This window comes from Sturnus vulgaris, chromosome 4, assembly GCF_052056855.1.
Source record: "Sturnus vulgaris isolate bStuVul1 chromosome 4, bStuVul1.hap1, whole genome shotgun sequence".
NCBI lineage: Eukaryota > Metazoa > Chordata > Aves > Passeriformes > Sturnidae > Sturnus > Sturnus vulgaris.
This window is the reverse complement of record NC_142246.1, coordinates 21,564,045-21,581,456: the sequence shown is the minus strand read 5'-3', so window position 1 is coordinate 21,581,456 and position 17,412 is coordinate 21,564,045. Positions and strand designations below refer to the sequence as shown.

At 34.4% G+C, this 17,412-nt stretch overlaps 2 protein-coding genes across 2 annotated transcripts in view; one reads left to right on the top strand and one right to left on the bottom strand.

The window, feature by feature from the left end:
• The window catches only part of LOC148223901 (uncharacterized), a 248,163-nt gene extending 231,852 nt beyond the window's left edge, over window positions 1-16,311 (top strand). The window contains exons 8-12 of the mRNA XM_088163253.1: window positions 1,826-2,107; window positions 7,743-7,802; window positions 9,949-10,081; window positions 12,114-12,168; window positions 15,749-16,311. The gene's annotated coding sequence lies outside the window, so the exon portion shown is untranslated. The remainder of the gene's footprint in view (window positions 1-1,825; window positions 2,108-7,742; window positions 7,803-9,948; window positions 10,082-12,113; window positions 12,169-15,748) is intronic.
• Window positions 1,769-16,936, bottom strand: DTHD1 (death domain containing 1). Its single transcript, XM_014871102.2, has 10 exons — window positions 16,750-16,936; window positions 12,062-12,863; window positions 11,252-11,579; window positions 10,400-10,579; window positions 9,366-9,610; window positions 8,359-8,523; window positions 7,556-7,845; window positions 6,098-6,342; window positions 2,749-2,806; window positions 1,769-2,188 (listed from the first exon to the last, which is right to left on the bottom strand). The coding sequence occupies exons 1-10, from the start codon at window positions 16,934-16,936 to the stop codon at window positions 1,899-1,901; spliced, it is 2,790 nt and encodes a 929-aa protein (XP_014726588.2). The 3' UTR covers window positions 1,769-1,898.
• Between the last annotated feature and the right edge of the window lie 476 nt (window positions 16,937-17,412).

The window sequence follows — 17,412 nt, the reverse complement described above, 5'->3', positions numbered from 1 at the left end:
ATTTTTTGTTAGACAAAGATGCCATCTTGTGGCACAGTGTTGGAAGTTGTATCAGTTTTAATTTTGGTGGAGAAACGAAGTCAAATTTTTAGCAATATTTCCAGTATTTTTTTGTCATACCATCATGCATGGAACCATGATCTTAATATACATACATAGTGAAGATATCTGATGAGCTAGCAAGTGAATATTTAGTTCTTAAGAGAAGGCACTTAAATGCCTGATGGCAAAAAGTGTTCAGAAGTGGGAAAAGCGTGATAATTCTTTCCTCCGATAAGAAGTCAGTTTACATTTAAAAGACCCTTACTAAAAAAAAAAAAAGTATGGTTGTTATGTTTCATTCTCAGAGAAAGGGTTCAATTACTCGTATATTTGTCTTACACTTAAAAATTGATGATAATATAGGATGAGACATTAGTGACTAGATGAATAGAACTAATTAATACTATTCCTATTTCTCTCTTTTTCACCATGCAATTTTCTCATTTACAGTAGCAATTTGTAAATGTTGCAAAGTATGACCTCTATAAATAAAATACACAGACTATGTATCACAATTAATATTTGCTGGCAAGACATACAGGGTTTCTAAATAGCCTAAAATGAATAAATTTTAGATCAATAACGTTTTGATTGAGATTAATGTTTATATTTGATATTATATGATTAAAGGAGAAGCGAAAAAGGAAAATAATTGGTGCATCGAATCGGTATCAGAAGAACAGTAATTAATTGTGCACAGGTGGACTTGAAGAAAGAAGCATCTGTTGCACATTGCTGAAGCAGTAGGGAAGTCATGCAGATGTGGCAGCCTGTGTAATCACAATATGAGTAGGTACCAAGAAGTCATCTTGCTCTCAGTATTGTTTTTCACTGACTCTTGCCAGCTACTTTTTGCTTTTACCAGAAACCAATTTAGTGCTTAGATAAATTTTTGGTGTGTCTTATGAGGTGGATTGCAATATAGAAGTAAATAACAGAAGATGGTAAATTAAATATTATTTCAGTAGAAACACCATTATAGAACCCCAACCTTGCTCTTGCTCTGACTTAAAAATAAGGTTAGTCCTACTAAGTATGTTGGAAAGAAATGAGTTTTTAGAGATTGAAAACAGGAATAAGGAATGGCACAAATACTTCTGGTTTACTGTCTGTACCTAAAATACAAGAGCTTAATATAATGAACAAAATGTCAAAGCCATATGTTTTAAAATTTTAATGAAGAAATAGTTCTTTTTCCATATTTGATGGTAACCTAAAAGACTTCATTACAATGACAGTTTAAAGTGAGGCAACAAATCTCATAAATTCCAGAAAGGGATTACATATTCACATGAGCTAACACTCATGTTATGAGTGTATAAATCTTGTATGATATTCACGAGGATGAAAAATATTTATGGAGAATATAAAAGTAGAATTAATTGCTAACAAATCTGGAAGTAAGAAGAAGTTACCTCTGTCTGTACATTAGTACATCTGAAGAATTTTGTAGGTATTAATACCGGACATAGAGTAATCCATATATTATAGAATGATTCATATGATTTTGATATATTGAATAATTTCTAATGTTTAAGATATGTAGAAATATTGTGTTGACTGAGTATGGCATATGCAAAGAGTTAAAGTCCTCAGAAATCTGTGCAGATCAGTCTATAATTCTTCATACCTATATTTTCAATATCTCACTTTTCTGTATAAGAAATGTTCACTTTTATCAAGCAAGGACATGGCTATTATACTTTGCTTTAGTAAAGAGGTTGCAAAGTAATAAATAAAACGAATAAATCCTGACTGATATCCCTATCACTTGTTCATCCAGCAGTTTCATGGAAATATTCATACACTTCAACAAGAAAGAAAAGAAATTGGGCTGTGAGTTGCCAGTGATTCTGTCAAGTGAACACCTTATTTTGCCACTTGAAACGAAGTTCTTCTGAAAGATCACTTCTGCCACTCTTCCGCAAATAGCGAGACAGGAGCTGCTGTTTATCAGCCGACTTTGGAAGGGTCTTTTTCCAGCAGCAAAGCAGCTCATAGATCTGGTGTGTTAAATTATCAGGGCACTTCAGCCTAACAAGCTGAAGTACGCTCCGTCGAACAGGTAAACATAAAGCAAACAATGATGTATTATCTTCTGCAAGCTCTTCTGCAAGCCAAAACAGCAAGTTGTCCCACAGGGCCTCTGAAGGGGAAAAATTCGTGAAGTAAGAATAAATCTTCCTTTGTTTTTGAAAAGCTTTCTAAAGCTGGAGGCTCAGTGGGTAAACTACCCAACTAAACAGGGTGTGTTTTATACTTTGGTGGAAACCATCATCCCATCTCATTTCTAATGCTATTTCAGGTAACTGCTCTACAGTATGAAATGGATTTAGTCAAGAGGAGATTCAGAAATGATGTATAATTTTTGGAACTAAATGGGGAAAGTTAGCAATAAAATAGAAGAATTTCAATATGTACTGCAAGTGATTTGTAAATCATAATGGAGCTTTCCAGTACAAACTGAATTTCCTTATACACAAAATTATATGCTGTTCAAGCATCCCACCACAACGGTATGTTACAAGAGCTTTTGCATTTCCTGGTAAACAGATCTTTTTTCCTATCTCTGAACACATTAACTATTTATTCCTGATTATGGCATTTTCAGGTGTCAGTAACAGCTGAAACAAATATTGGAATTAAAAAAACATAGCAAGTATAGCTCTTTTTATATTGATATTAATTTAATGGTTGTTTTCTTACCCGATGAATCAGAAAAAACTCTTTTTGTGCTTCGTGGACGGTGGATCAATTTTTCATGCTATTAGAGAAAATGTGTTGAGGAAAGAGAAATTATGATGAGTAAGAGGTGAGGCATATGATTTGGGAATGGATTGCAGTAAAATCTTGGGGATTTAATTCTTAGCATTAAAATTTTTTCCTAATTACATAGAATATTTTTTGTCATTATTAAAAAACAATTATCACTATCAGCAGGTATAAAACAGTATATAGCTATTAATATAAAGAAACTAATAAAATTTTCATCTATCAAATGGATATTTATTATCTTATATAAAATGCATCCTTCATGCAATTTTACAAATGTTTGATTAATAGCATTATGCCATAAGTGATGTATAGATACTGGGTGTATAGAAGATCTGCATATAACCTTCGTAGATGCTACAGATTCTAATTTTGAATACTGCATTAACTTTGCCTTCCTTTCAAGGAAAAGAACAATTTTTAGGTATGCAGTATTTATTCTTAGGTCAGGTAAACACACTGTATTTGTAGCTACAGTTATTGATTTTACATTGTTCACCTTTTAATTAGACATCATGAAAAATCATCAAAATCCCAAAGATAAGTTCCATTAGAAAGTAGAAAGTTTTTCCTCTTTCTTCCTCTAAACATTGGAGAGAAAGAAAAAAATACTTTGTCCTGTTTTACCATGGCTGAGAAAGATGAAAGTCTTCTGGGCTTTATTGTTGTTTCCTACTGCATATAAAACAAGAAATTACTTACATAAGCATTGACCAAAAAAAGAGATTAGTTTGTATAAAGTGAAATTCAGATTTTTTTGTTGTTGTTCAAAAGTGAAATTATGCTCTTTCAGTGCCCCTGTTACTTTTGTCACACACATTCAGTTGTATTACCTGGCTGTATATTCACAGCTCTCCCAAGGAGATTTCCCTGAGGTTTATTCACTGATCTTCTGTTTTTCATTTGGAAATTAAGAGCACGAAACTCTGACTGGAAAAGTTATTCCTTTCTTTCTGATATACTGAGCATCATGGAGCTTAATCACTTCTATAATACAGACTTTAAATATTGTTCAATGTTTGGAGCATCTCAAATATACTGAGCTGCACAGCCATAAAGTCAATATATTCACATAACCATTTTGTTTTTTGAATTAAACAAATTTTCATCAGGCCTGTATGCAGTTATCCTGGGAGGTGATTTCAGTGTGCACAGGATGCACACATTACACACAGCATGGCAGTGCAAAACCATCCTGTGCTGTACTGCTCTTGAGATCTTGGGGACTGGACTAGGTGACGTTTAAAGGACCCTTCCAACCCAAATTATTCCATGATTATATGATCTGAATCTGCCTTGTTTTCCATGATTTTACAGCAATTCTGTCATTGGATGTGCCTCAGTGTGAAGATAGAATGACATGGCTACAAAGCTCTCAGAATAAAGGGACTATAAAGCTATTCCAGAAGGGGGCCTTGCTTTTCTTCCAAGACAGCTTTCTCTGGCTTTGCTTAATTATGCATTTGTATTTAAACTTATTTTCATTAATTAATGAGAATTTACCACTTCAAAGGTCTGTATTAGATTTTCAAAGTTATTGTAGATGAACTCAATTACCCATGAATTGACTTTAATCTGAACCATTTTCTGCTGCCTAATGTTAAAATAGTAGTAAAAATTATAAGAATTTAAAATTAGTATTGTCTGGAAATAGTGTAATAATATACAATACATTAGATCTAAAACAGTAAATTGCCTTTAAAGATTAAGTGTCTGTGATGAAGTGCTAAATTTACCCACGGTTCAGCTGCAGTGGCAAGTGGTCCTATTGTTCTGGTTGACAGCTTAAGTAAAATACTCTTAGCAGTTAAAGCAGTTTTCTAGTCTGGAAGGCCCTTCAATTAGCCAAGCAACTGCCTTTCTGAAGCAGGGGATAACATACTATTCTGCTGTTAGACAGTCATTAGACATAAAACTTCAGCAGAATAGTAATTTCATAATGTCTATACGTATTACAGCAATCTATTTTTGCAAAGCATTCCCAGCCAGTAACATTGATGTGCTCTGCCAAATGGACATCTCACATATGACCAGACTCTAGTAGCATATTAAACAAGATGGGCAAAAAAGGAGAAATTAATCTTTTACCTCCTTAGCCCACTGTCTCACATAAATACAGAATCTTTGAAATCAATAGATATGCACACACACTCTTGACATCAGAATTTAACACACTGTATCTGACTTGTGCTGACCAAAATAGGTTAGAGGAACTGTTGTTGAGGAAATGAATGCACCATAAATAGGAATCATTAGTGAAAATCAGATTACTTCTGTAAAAATATATGTTTAAAGTGAAAACTGATATGAATATTTGCATACAAAGTAAACAAACACTATTTCTACCACTGTCAGCAGTATATAATATATTATATATGTGTAAGTGGATAATGAGGGCATATACGTGTAAAAATGGCTTATGATTGTATAGTAATTGTCTTCACTACAAAAGAAATTTAGGTGGGAATTTTACAGAAATTAGTGAAAATATAGTAGTCAGGATGGTTGCCTTAAACAGATTCCATCTGTCTTTGTTACAACCAAAATCAGACATTCCAGATTCTTTTAACTTATCATCTGGGAAAAAAAGTAATTTTGTTTTCAAAAGTGTGAAGACAATTAAATTCAAAAAGAGAGACACACTACTGTTTGTCACCAGAGATTAAGACCAAGTGTTTCTGTAGATATTTTGATACTAAAATGTTTTCAACTTTGATAGCAGTACTGGCAGCATTTTGTGTGGTATAGCATGCTGGTACATAGGCTCTTTGAAAAGTTTACAATGAGATTTCATTGCAGGAATATTAAAGATTAATTTATATAGCATTAACTTTCACCAGAGATGGAGATAATTGCTCACATGACTGTACTGCAGAGACTAATCAGGAATAATAGAATAATCAGGTGATAAGTGGAAGACAGGTTACACAAACTATTTAATGATCCTACAATTTGCAATTCTGTGCTCCCAAGACAATGAAACAAGGAAGATATAACTGAAACTTCAGTAATAATTTCACAGTGTCATAACAGCTGGCTGGAGAGAGTAGATGGGTGAAAATTTTCTGCTAGAAATTTTTCCTTGCTTATACTTGGATATGGGTCCCTCCCTGCAGCTAAGAGAAATCCTGAGAACGTTTGCACATTGATGATGCACCAGAAGCCCATCAGTGACTCCTGTGTGTATCTGCAAATCAAAAATCATACCAACATCCTTTTTCTAATAAATATATGGTAAGGCAGAAAAGGAATTGTCTCTAAAATTATCAAGTGAGAAACGCACCTTTGGCAATGTTAATGCTAATTTGCACAGTGGAGACTGGTGTTGATATTCATCATATGGTAAGGTTTGTTCCCATTTCTTTGGTATCATCTCTCTGGTAATTTTATAAAATACTGCTGTTCCTTTGTAATGAGGTGAACTGTAGTTACCAAATTCATCCACTTCTTTAATTTGGAGCTCCAGCCTTGGTTGTCTTTGTGAATGAAAAATCAGTCTGTAGACTTTCCTGAAGCCTTCTCCATTCTCTGCAGTCCATATAATAAAACTTTTATTTAAAAAAATTTTTACCCTGCATGGCATCTAAAATAATTCATTAGCATGAGTCAAGTAAAGGCAATCACATATCATTTGGTTGTTCCTTGCTTGTTCTTTATCATTATTATTACTTTATTGAACATCTGAGATCAGTCTGCTTCAGTAGTAGGCATATCTTTGTAGCTAGCTTTCCTAGCCCTTTAATAGTTGGCTTAAAGAATAAGTGGTGAAGGCAGTGCTACAAGTTGAAAATCAAGGAACAGAAAATGATGTTTGTACATAACATAGAGAAGAATAAAAATAAAAAGGTGTTGTGAATGGAATCAGAAGAATATGCTTTCTGGTTATTCAGGATGGATGTCTATCTGTAAAAACAAAATGAATCGCAGCAGAGGGGTAGATGCATTTCAAGGCTTCCTAAATCCATTTATTGGATACATAGATACACAGTATTCTTTGTGTATATGAGCAGATATTTCTCGGAGGCTGGAGACTTCTCTTTTTAAAGAATATTCCTTTCTTTAGGGTACATGCAGTTTTCAACAGGAGAGTTTATGTTCAAAATGTTCAGAGGGCCAAATACATATTTATATGTTCAATCTAAAACAGATGGAGGACACTATATGCAATTTTTGGCTGAAAATCTTTCAGAGGCTTCTTATCTCTTTTCCCTTTAAGCAAGCCTCTGAATAGTGGCAGCCACTACATGGAATTCTCTATGACTGCTAACAGAAATGGCATAATTCTCCCTCTTATCACCTCAACTTACAGTTCAACTCACAATAGGCAATATTTTGCCTTGGTTTCGTGCTCACTCTAAGTGAATTTACGCAGACAAAACAGCGGACAGAAACCTGTCCTTTGAAAATAATTCTTAAAATACCATAAATTTCTGAGGAGCCAGGTTTCACAGAATTCACAGGAGTTTAAGAGATCTCTACAGATCATCTTGTCCAACTCTCCTGCTCAAAGCAGGGTCACCAAGAGCACACTGCTCAGGAGCTCGTCCCCATAGTACATTTTCTTTACAGCTGGAGTAGTTTCCCATTAAGCTTCACATTCCTTTCTTTGACAAGAAACAAAACACTGAAATAACGAATTGTACTTTGACTAACTTCAATCTACCACTGTTCCCATACAGCATTTTTTAATAGCTGATGTAATTGATAATATTCATACAGATGCATGAATTAATTGCCTTACCTGAAGCAGAAATATTTCCTCTAAATCTAAAATGAATCTGCTCTCCTTGTCTTAAGGGGAACTGCTGTGTAGGTTCTGGGGGACCAAAATAACCCTCCTCATGGAGATTTTGAAGTTCTTTGGTCAATTCTTTGGAGGCAGACAGCAAAACTACTATTTTGTATGGGTTTTCTCTTTTCTGATACAGTATCACATTAGCCATGGTGCTACAGAGTGCTTCTTCCAGAGCCTGAGCAAAGAGGAGAAGGTAAGTGTTTTCCAAAGGGAATGAAAGGCGAATGACCACAAAGCTGTATGAAGGAAAATAAAAAAAAGAAAGAAAATGAAATTTTAAAACTTTATTTTAAATATCTTTATCAACTACTTATAATTAATTATTAAAAATATTATGGGCTCAGTCTTCAAGGGAACTTTTGTTACCCTCTTTTCATCCTTGTTTCCAACACATGAAAAAGTGGAAATTTGCTTGTGTTTGTAGTGTAGAGTATGTTGACTATGTCGATATGATTTCAAATATATATGAAATTTTTTTCAAAATTTGTTTTTTTTTAGTTAGAAAGCTAAATCACATTTGCCAATTAAGAGTGATATTTGCATATCCTGTTTCAAGTTTCTATGTACTATATTGTGTACATTCTATAAATAAATAATTGGGGTCTTTTTGTAATTATAAGCAACAAATCTAAGAGAAAGTTAATGGTTAAAAATGGATGATTTCTTAGCACTACTAATTTCCACTTAAATGTGAACACAGAACTAAATATTTCAGTAAATAAAATTTTGCTACGTTATTCATACATTACCTTTCTAAATGCTCGTTTAGTTCAAAAGATACCAGCCCATTCTGTGCATTCTGGATTATAACATCATCAAACACCTTCCACTCCTCTTCTTTGTTTCCGTGACCTAACAGTTTCAAAGTATCACTGAGATTGTCCCTACTTTTTCTCATAGACGTGCTCAGAGTCCTGGAAAGCCAAGTAATTATAGAAAAAATAACATAAAAATAGTTCTGCATAAAGAGTAAGCTTGTGTTTATTTGTAGCTGTTTTCCCCTCTGCTTTCCTTGATGACTTTTTCTGGTTTACCCACCTTGCTTAAGATCTGTATCTTGAAATACACTCAAATACACACTCCAGAGCATGTGAATGATATAATTATTAAGAGGTTTTTTGGTTTTTATTTTTTTTCAATTCTCCAGAAACTACTGAAATGTAGAGATTATCTTTTTTTTTCAGGAGTCCCTATGTTTTAATGCTTTTTAAAGACATGCCAAAAAGTCTAAGTTTAGAAATATTGTACTGCATACTTGGAAAAATCTGGACCTTTATCTAGTGTGTAAAACTGACCTACTATAAACCGTTGTGCCATGCATTTTGATTCAGGCAACCATTGAAATGTGTAGAAATAGAGATGAGAAAATTCAAAAGTCAGACTCAAATCACGTTGGTGTGTTATTAACACAGCAGTTTTAAGTCATGTCTATTCTTTGTGTTCAATATTGGACTTTGTTGAAATGTCTGGATATTTCTTGCTGAAAAAACCTCAGTCTTCATTCTAACTCCTGCTAGAAATACAGTGGTCAGCATATTTAAAGAATATACATCAAATACTGTATTAATTTTTCTGGTGAAACTATAGCATGAAGATTTTGAAGGTTTGCTCTAGTGTTTCCAACAATGCTCATAGTTATTGCAGTCTATATAAAGAACAAACACATTTTTAATACAAGATATTATAAACCAACAACTGTTAGAATAAATTGATTTTGATATTTTTAAAAATGGTGAATTTGAAGTGAGGCTCTTACCAAGGATGGTATGCTGCAGCAACCCTCTTTACTGTAGCACTAATGGCTCTTGCATGTTCTGTCTCATCTCCTTGCCTTTTTTTGTCTGGGTTAGGAGGACAGGGTAGAGTAATAGTGACTGAGCTGTTAAAAGGTTGGGCTGAAGGATGCTGGACGTGAACCAGTGCACTAGTAGATATCACTGAGTGATACATATCATGTCTTGCTTTCAATGCTGAAACCAATGACGGCTCAATTGGCTGAATCTAAATATAGAAATAAATAGCACAATCAACTTGCAAAAAAATCTTCCATTACATGCCTGGATATTTTTAGAAATTGGATTATCTTTTGGAGTTGGCTAGGCTATCACAGAAGAGTCAGACTGCTCTCTTTAACCCAAGAACGACCTTAGCCAAGTAACAGCACTTTATACAAAGCAGGGAAAAATGCTTGAAAGTCATCAAAAACTGGAACTTTTATTGCCTAAAATATTTATATTGTTTTGTTCCTGATTTGAGTTCAAGTTTTGAAACTAATGAGCTTCCTCAGATTTTGAAAAATTTCTGAGATTTTTCTAATCTGTATTTTTTCATAATTTTAGTTTCTCCATACTTCCAAATGAACATCTTAATGGGGAAAGGGAGAAGCATAACTGAAGCACAATTTGAGACTATACTCAACCTAAAGCTAATACATGATAAAAAACTACTTGCTGGCACCAAGGATGAAGTCAGGTGAGAAAAATGGTTCCATTAAGTTAACCACTAGCCAAGCAATTAAAGGTTTGACTTAACACATCTTTCTTAAAAACAACTATATTTTCAGAATGATATCAAACAAAGGTAGATAGATGTTTTTAGCTAAAAATATCCCTGACATGTGGTTTTAACAAAGCTGACAGGAAATCTGCATGTACAGGATGTGAAGCTGCAACCACTTTTTGTCAACTTCTGATATTGGAAGAGATTGCACTTTAACATCATTGGCATACTCACTTCGGAACTGATCAGATAACAGGCTTATGAAACAGGTATCACATATTTCAAACTTACCTTTAACTGCATAAGTGCTGGAGAACTGAATGTTTCTGGATGGTAACAGAAAGAGATTCTAGAATCCACGTTCAGCTTTTGTAAGAGTCCTACCTTTGGAACAGTAAATGTTTCCTTCTTTAAGCATGATAACACAGAAAAAACACCCAGATGATAAATTTTCACTTCTGCAAAGCTTTCCTGAATAAATAGAACGTGGGGTTAGAGTACTGTAAGGAAAGAAAGCTATTTCACAGTTTCAGAGGGTAACATTCTCTATAGACCAAGTATGAAATGAAAAGAAATTGAATATTATTGCCACCTGCATGCCCAAGTACCTGTGATCTCTAGTCATTATGTGATGTCATTCATATTCCAGTGTGGGATTGGGGTGAAATGAAACAAACCTATAAACTAGGTGATGAATCTGGTCCAATACAACACTTCTGCATTTAAAAAAAGAGAACCATCCTAAGTTCATTTGATATAGAGTTTGTAGAGTTTGTACTTATACTCATGGAACTGTGTTACTCTGTTGTGATCTAAAAGCATAGTAATTCCTCCCAAAAAGTTTTACTTTTATCAAATAATGCAACACATTACACGTATTTACAATAATCCTGAAACATTACTCAACCATTAGTATTGTGGGATCAAGTATTTGCTTAACATGGTAAGTTGAAAGAAGAATATTATTAAATACTAGTTTTCAAATAGAATTAATGCTTGAGAGAGGAGAAAGAAAAGTTCTGTTTAACAACACATAGTGAAAAATATGATTTAATAATGACAACTTTACTGGAAAAACTCCAGAGAGACTTAACTACAAACCTCAAATGATGCTTTTAAAATGTTTTGATGAAAGTTACTCACCTTATAGTTTCCTTGGTATCCTTGCAAAGAAATAGGAGTTAAGTAGTTTGACTCAAAGTTCGTATCAATCACCTTCACCATAATCTCCCGATAATTTCCTCTGAAGCATGATTTGAACGGGATTGCAATGTTGATAGGGAAAAGTAATTTTTCATAATCATAACATTCAATACTGATGACATTGCTGACCAGCTCCTCAGAATCATTCACCACCAAGGAACTAGTGTCATTGAGTATATTACACTTCAGATGCTCCAGAACACTTGCAGGGGCTTTAATAAAACAAGCTATTTCCTGTTTATTTTTACCACTTCCTTTGACTAGAAATCTATTAAAAAAAAAAAAAAGAGTTGTGTAGTATCTCATATTTTTAATTAAATACTTTGACGTAATTATGTGCCGTAATGAAGCATAAGATAATATATGAAAAATATGTTTATGAATAAATGAGAAAGTAATGAAAATTTTTATGTTTAGCTTGTTTCAGAACAGTTCACAAAGTACTGTAAAACTGATGAATTATAGTCCTTTCTTACTAATTTCCAACAACTTGAGGATTGTTGACTTTACTTGCTGTGACTCAGCCTCTCTCTGGCATAAAAAAAATTATGCAAATAGAACCTTAGAGTTTACTTTAGGCCAAAGGGAAAGACCTTTATTGCACATGTTCAAATTGTAAACTGCTGTTATGTGCACGAACAGCAAGTGTTCAGTACATGTACATTGAGTTTCTGCACCCACACCTGTTTGTAAGTTATTAAGCAATAATTATGTACATCTGTTCTTATAAAAATAAGAATATGTGCTTACTCTTTGTTCATCCAGTATCTTGATTTTTGTACTTCTTCTGAATCACTAACAGAAGGATTCACATCAGTAAGATCATAGGTTTGTGCTGAAGATGTGAAGGTACTCAGGTAATTTCTTAATATTTCATTATTTTTTTCCATTTTAGTGTCTTCTATTTTCTCTGCCAGTCTGTGCTCCTCACTTTCTAGCCCTTTTAAATTGTCCCTGACTATTTCCTTTTTCTCCTGTTCAAAATGATTTGTGATGCTTCTGTTGTAAATGTCTTTCAATGTCCCAGACAGAATGTCTTCCTCACTGCTAGTAAGAGCATCCTGAAAAGCCAGTTCTGGGGGCTTTTCAGTAACAGAGCTACTTCCATGAAGTTTATCCTTAACATTGCACTCTTTTTTCCTTGAAAAAGAGAGTAGTTGGTGTTCATCATCATCTTTTTTCATTGGAGAGTCTCTGCTAGTGTCCTGTTCTTGAGCAGATTTGTTTTCAGCTAAGGATGCAACTTTTCCCACAATTTTAATTTCATTTGTGTGGGTTTCATTTACATTTTGACTTTCAGTCTTGTTCAGGGAAGGAGTTCTTTGGAATTGTTGACAGGAACTGGAAGATGCTTGCACAGAGGCTTTTGCTTCTCCTTCTGAGCAACACACATTTGTTTCTCTAGAAGCATTTTCACCAGTCTGGTTCTGGGAATCACTATCTTGTCTGCAGCTTGCAGCATAAAATTTATTTTCTGCCTCTTGAAGGTGTGAGATTGTATTTGTCAAATACTCCTTCACTTTCTGCAGATAATCTGTAATTTCATTGTATTCTGAGGCAAAACATAAATAACCAATTAAATTTTGCTATGAAAGCTAGACAAAAATGTGAAAACTATTATACTTATTGAATTCCACATAATCCCATAGTACCATTCAATACATGAAGCACACTCAATTTCCTGGCTTCCATTTAACGTTTTTGCTATTCAGGTGGAGTCAATTTCTAAAGAATTGAATATAAACAAATACATTTTTTTACTTGTTTATGAACAACTGTGTATTTGTCAAACTTTTACCCTGTCAACTCTAATGAACACTTTTCTAAAGATCAGACACTAGATGAATTCTTAATGACAATCAGTTCAAAGCATGGTACTGATAAAATAGGGTCAAATCAATTTGGGGAGATCTTTAAAACTAAATGTAGTATTTCCTGAAATTGAATCCTGCAAGGTCTAATGCATAGGTCTCCAGCAAGGCTGTTATACATGGACCTAATTTTAAACTCAGACCTTAGAAGCTCTGAATTTTTGCTGAGAAAAACAGATGATAAAACAAAACAACCAGCCGACATGTAATACTGAAGCTCAGTAGTTTGTAATATCCAGTTATAGGAATGGTGAAGGTTGCCTTTGCGTGTAATTAAAACCACTTTGTGTAGAAGTATGCAGAAAAAGCACACAAGCACTATGTGCCATTCATGTAAGATTTAAACTTGTATATTTTATGATCCCTTATTTTTCTTAAACCTTTTCTTAGAAATTATTCCAGATATTCTCTCCAAGGATTTAAAAAGTATTTCTTAGAGCTCTTCCCACATCTTATACTGTCAGCCTCTATAACTGGAGAGGTATCTTCATTAGTTAGATATATTGCAAACCTTGGAAAATGTTCGTTTATTTCTGTTTGCTGCATGAGATCTTGGATAATTTTGTTTTGCAGATTAAATCTCATGAAAGTCAATACAAATAAGACAGTAGTACCACACAGTATGGTGTGCTCTCCACTTGCAATGTACAGATATGTACACAAGGAAAGAAAAACAGAAAGGGCTGGTACAAGTCTTACAGGAAGCCTTCGACTTAACAGTCAAGTTTTTTAACAATATCATATGAGGTAAATAAATACCTCAAGGTTTCCAGCTTGGAAAAGACTTTTATTAAGAATGCCATCACATATCAATGAGTGATATTATGTGATCTAGATGGCCTCTCATCTCTATTTGCATCTGATTAATGCAAACTTACAAAAAGTACAGTTCAGAATAATATTTTTCTTATTTAACTTGGTCAAAAACTTATTCCTTTCTAATACTTCCCTAGTTTCCAAATGATTTATTAGACTTTGACTATATTTGGGAAAAATGAAGAAAAAAGGAAGCAAATACATTTTAAAAATATTATTTACACTGGTAGTTTTTAAAAAAAATATTATTTTACTGTTTTTCCACAGGCACTTTTACAGTAGAGAAGAAATTCTAGACAGTTTAACAGGACTGAGAAATAAAACAAAAGATTGGAAATAACAGAGCTTTGTTTGCAGAAGAGGTTGTAAAAGACCACTTCCCAGTTTCACTGTAAGGCAAAATTCAAGCTTAGGCAAAACTACCAACATTTACATTTCCCTCCTGAATTTTGCATTTTCTAAGCAAAACAAAACATCCTCAAACAAATTGTACAGCCCCTTAAACTTCTCTAAAACCAAATTTGAAGATAACGGGGTAATTTAAAACAATGGCATTTTCTTATGCTGTAAATGTGACTTTTCTAATATGTGCAAGAAAAGATATGGCCTTGTAACTATATACTATCCAATTGTGTCACATGGAAAAACACTTTTTGCATTCAGTTACGAGGGTAACCATGAAATAAGTCTTCTTTTGTGTTTTTCCCCTCCCCCATCTCTTTTTTAACACTTTGCTTTCTCTGCTTTTTCTGATGTTTGATAACATAGCTTTAGAATGCAGAGGTAGTTTTATGCAACTGTCTCCAATTAAGTGCTTTAAGGGAATTTTTCAGGTGTAGAATAGTAGCTTTTTGGAAGGACAATGATTCTTGGAAACCTGACAAAAAAAGAATTAAAAAAAAATCACATAAACCATGAGGACAACAGGACAGTTAGCTTGCTTGGAGCCTAAAAGGAGGCTTTTTAAAACCAAATGTTTCGTTATTATTACAGACTTCATAAGTCTGTAGGTCAAGACTCAGAAACACAAGCATAGCTAAACATTTCTGTCTGTAATCTCTTCCTTTCTCTCTCTTTGCATCATAGAATCATCAGAATGACAGAATGATTTGAATTGGAATGAGATGATCTTTAAGGCTCTTTCCAACCTTCCTTCTTGTCATGGGCAGAGACACCTTCTAGTAGACCAGTTTGCTAAGTCTCATCTAGCCTGGCCTTGAACACTTTCAGGAACGGGGCATCCACAAGTTCTCTGCCTTCTTCTCCCTCTCCCTGTATCTCATTACTCTCCAAGTAAAGAATTTCTTCCTAACACGTAATCAAAATCTCTCTTCTAGTTTAAAACTGTTCCCTCCTGTTCTAGCACTATATGTGATAGTGTCCATGTAAAAAAATTATTCTTTCTCTTTTAAAAAAGCCCCTTTTCAGAATTATAAGAATACAACAAAGCATACCCAGAGCCTTCTCCAGCCTGAACAACCCCAACTCTCTCAATGTCTTTTAAAAGGACAGATGCTCTTATCCCTCTGATCATCTTCATGGCCTTCCATATCCTTGTGCTAGAGACTCCAGACCTCATGCAATATTCCAGATGAGGTCACACAAGGGTGGAGTAGAGAGAGAGAATCACCTCCCTTGGCTGTTGGATACTCTTTTTTTTGAGGTTTAATGCTGATAGACCTTAGATAGAAATGTTAGTTTTCTCTTCTTATTAGATGTTTGTTAATATGTTCATGTCAACCTACTGCAGGACTGAGCTGAATATGGAGCAAAGCCCCTGTGAAAAGATATTTAAGAAAGGACAAGAACACCAGAGAAAATTGAGGACTGAGGAAAAAAAGCGTGAGAACCAGCCCTGTGAACAAGGTCAAAGAAAGAAGAGAAGGTACTGCAGACATGGGGCACAGCTTCCCTTGCAGCCCATGGGAGACTGGACTGGAGCAGATGTCCTGAAGCCTGAGGAGGACCTGATGCCAAGGAAAGTAGATATTCCCTGAAGAAACTGCAGTCTGTTTAGAATCTAGTTTTTCCTGACGGAACTATGGACCATGAGAAGGACCCACAGTGGAACATGGTAAAGAATAAGCAGGAAGGAGTGTAGAGGGAACTGCTATGGACAGATGGTTGCCCTCATTTGCCATTACCCTGCACTCCTCAGGAAGAGGAGGAGGTAAAGGAATTGGGAATCAAAGAGTAAAGTTGAGCGTGCAAAAAAGAAGGGGTGGAGTAAAGGTCTTATTTCAATGTTTTGCCTTTGCTTTTCACTATACAAATCTATTTAAATTGGCAATAAATTAATTTTTTTTCCCTAAATTAAGTCTATTTTGCCCTTGATGATAATTTAAAATTATTTTCTCTATATCAACTCAGGATTTTTTCCCATCTTATTTTCTTTCCTTTTCCTGTTGAAGAGGGGGTAGTAAGTTACTGGGTTGGCATCTGGTGTCTGGCCAAGATAACCGCACTAAATATAGTGAACATAAAACCTCAAACAAATCTGTTTAGTTAATTTTACTTTTATAATTTTTTGGTCACATAATGAGAATTATGAGTCTCGTACTGAATCTCATTTAATGGACTCAAAAGCAGTGTGATACAACTGTGGGAATATGAATTAATTTGATCTAATGAATTACCAAGTACTGAAATGCTACCAAATTAAAATTAAGGTCCCCCAGATCATCAGACAGCAGAACTCAGTATCTAATATACCCAGTGTGTCTGCTTACAGGTAAGTCCTTCCATACTTGCCTGAACTTCCAGTCAATTCCTTGTGTTTATCATGGAGAGTGCTCAGCAATTGGCAGGTGTCTTGAATAATTTCTGTAACATTTTCCAGCTGCTGGCTGAGAGATCTGCTCAGCTCTTTTGCTAAAGAGGTCAGTCCAAGCACATACTCCTCCAAACCTCCTTTATCCAGATCACTTTTCAGAAGCATGTCTCTCACCAGAAAATTCAGGTAACAGATTTTTCCTAGGACTTGTCCTGATTTCCCTTCAGGTGTAATCTTACTTTCAGCCATATCCATTTTATATTCAGAATATGTTGAACTACAATTTTTTTTCTGCTCGAGCACTTCCACAAGTTGTTCTCCTTGGTTCAGGCTACTACATTGTTTAGCACTTCTAGCATAAACAGAAATTTTAAAAATATTCTACAAACCAAACTCTATCTGAAAAATTCTGAGTTGATGTTGACTATTAAAAAGTTACTAGGTGACAGGAAGGAGTGGCTACTCTGTAACTACAGGCAAGGATTGCCAGGAGACGCCAATGTACACCAGCACCCTTAAGGGACGTTATGTAACTCAGTTACGTAGCAGTGACTTAAAAATTCAGGATATCTGAACAATTTCTTACTTTGGCGGCTACAAATGATTAGTACTTATGAAATCAAGTTTAATTGGTTATTTAC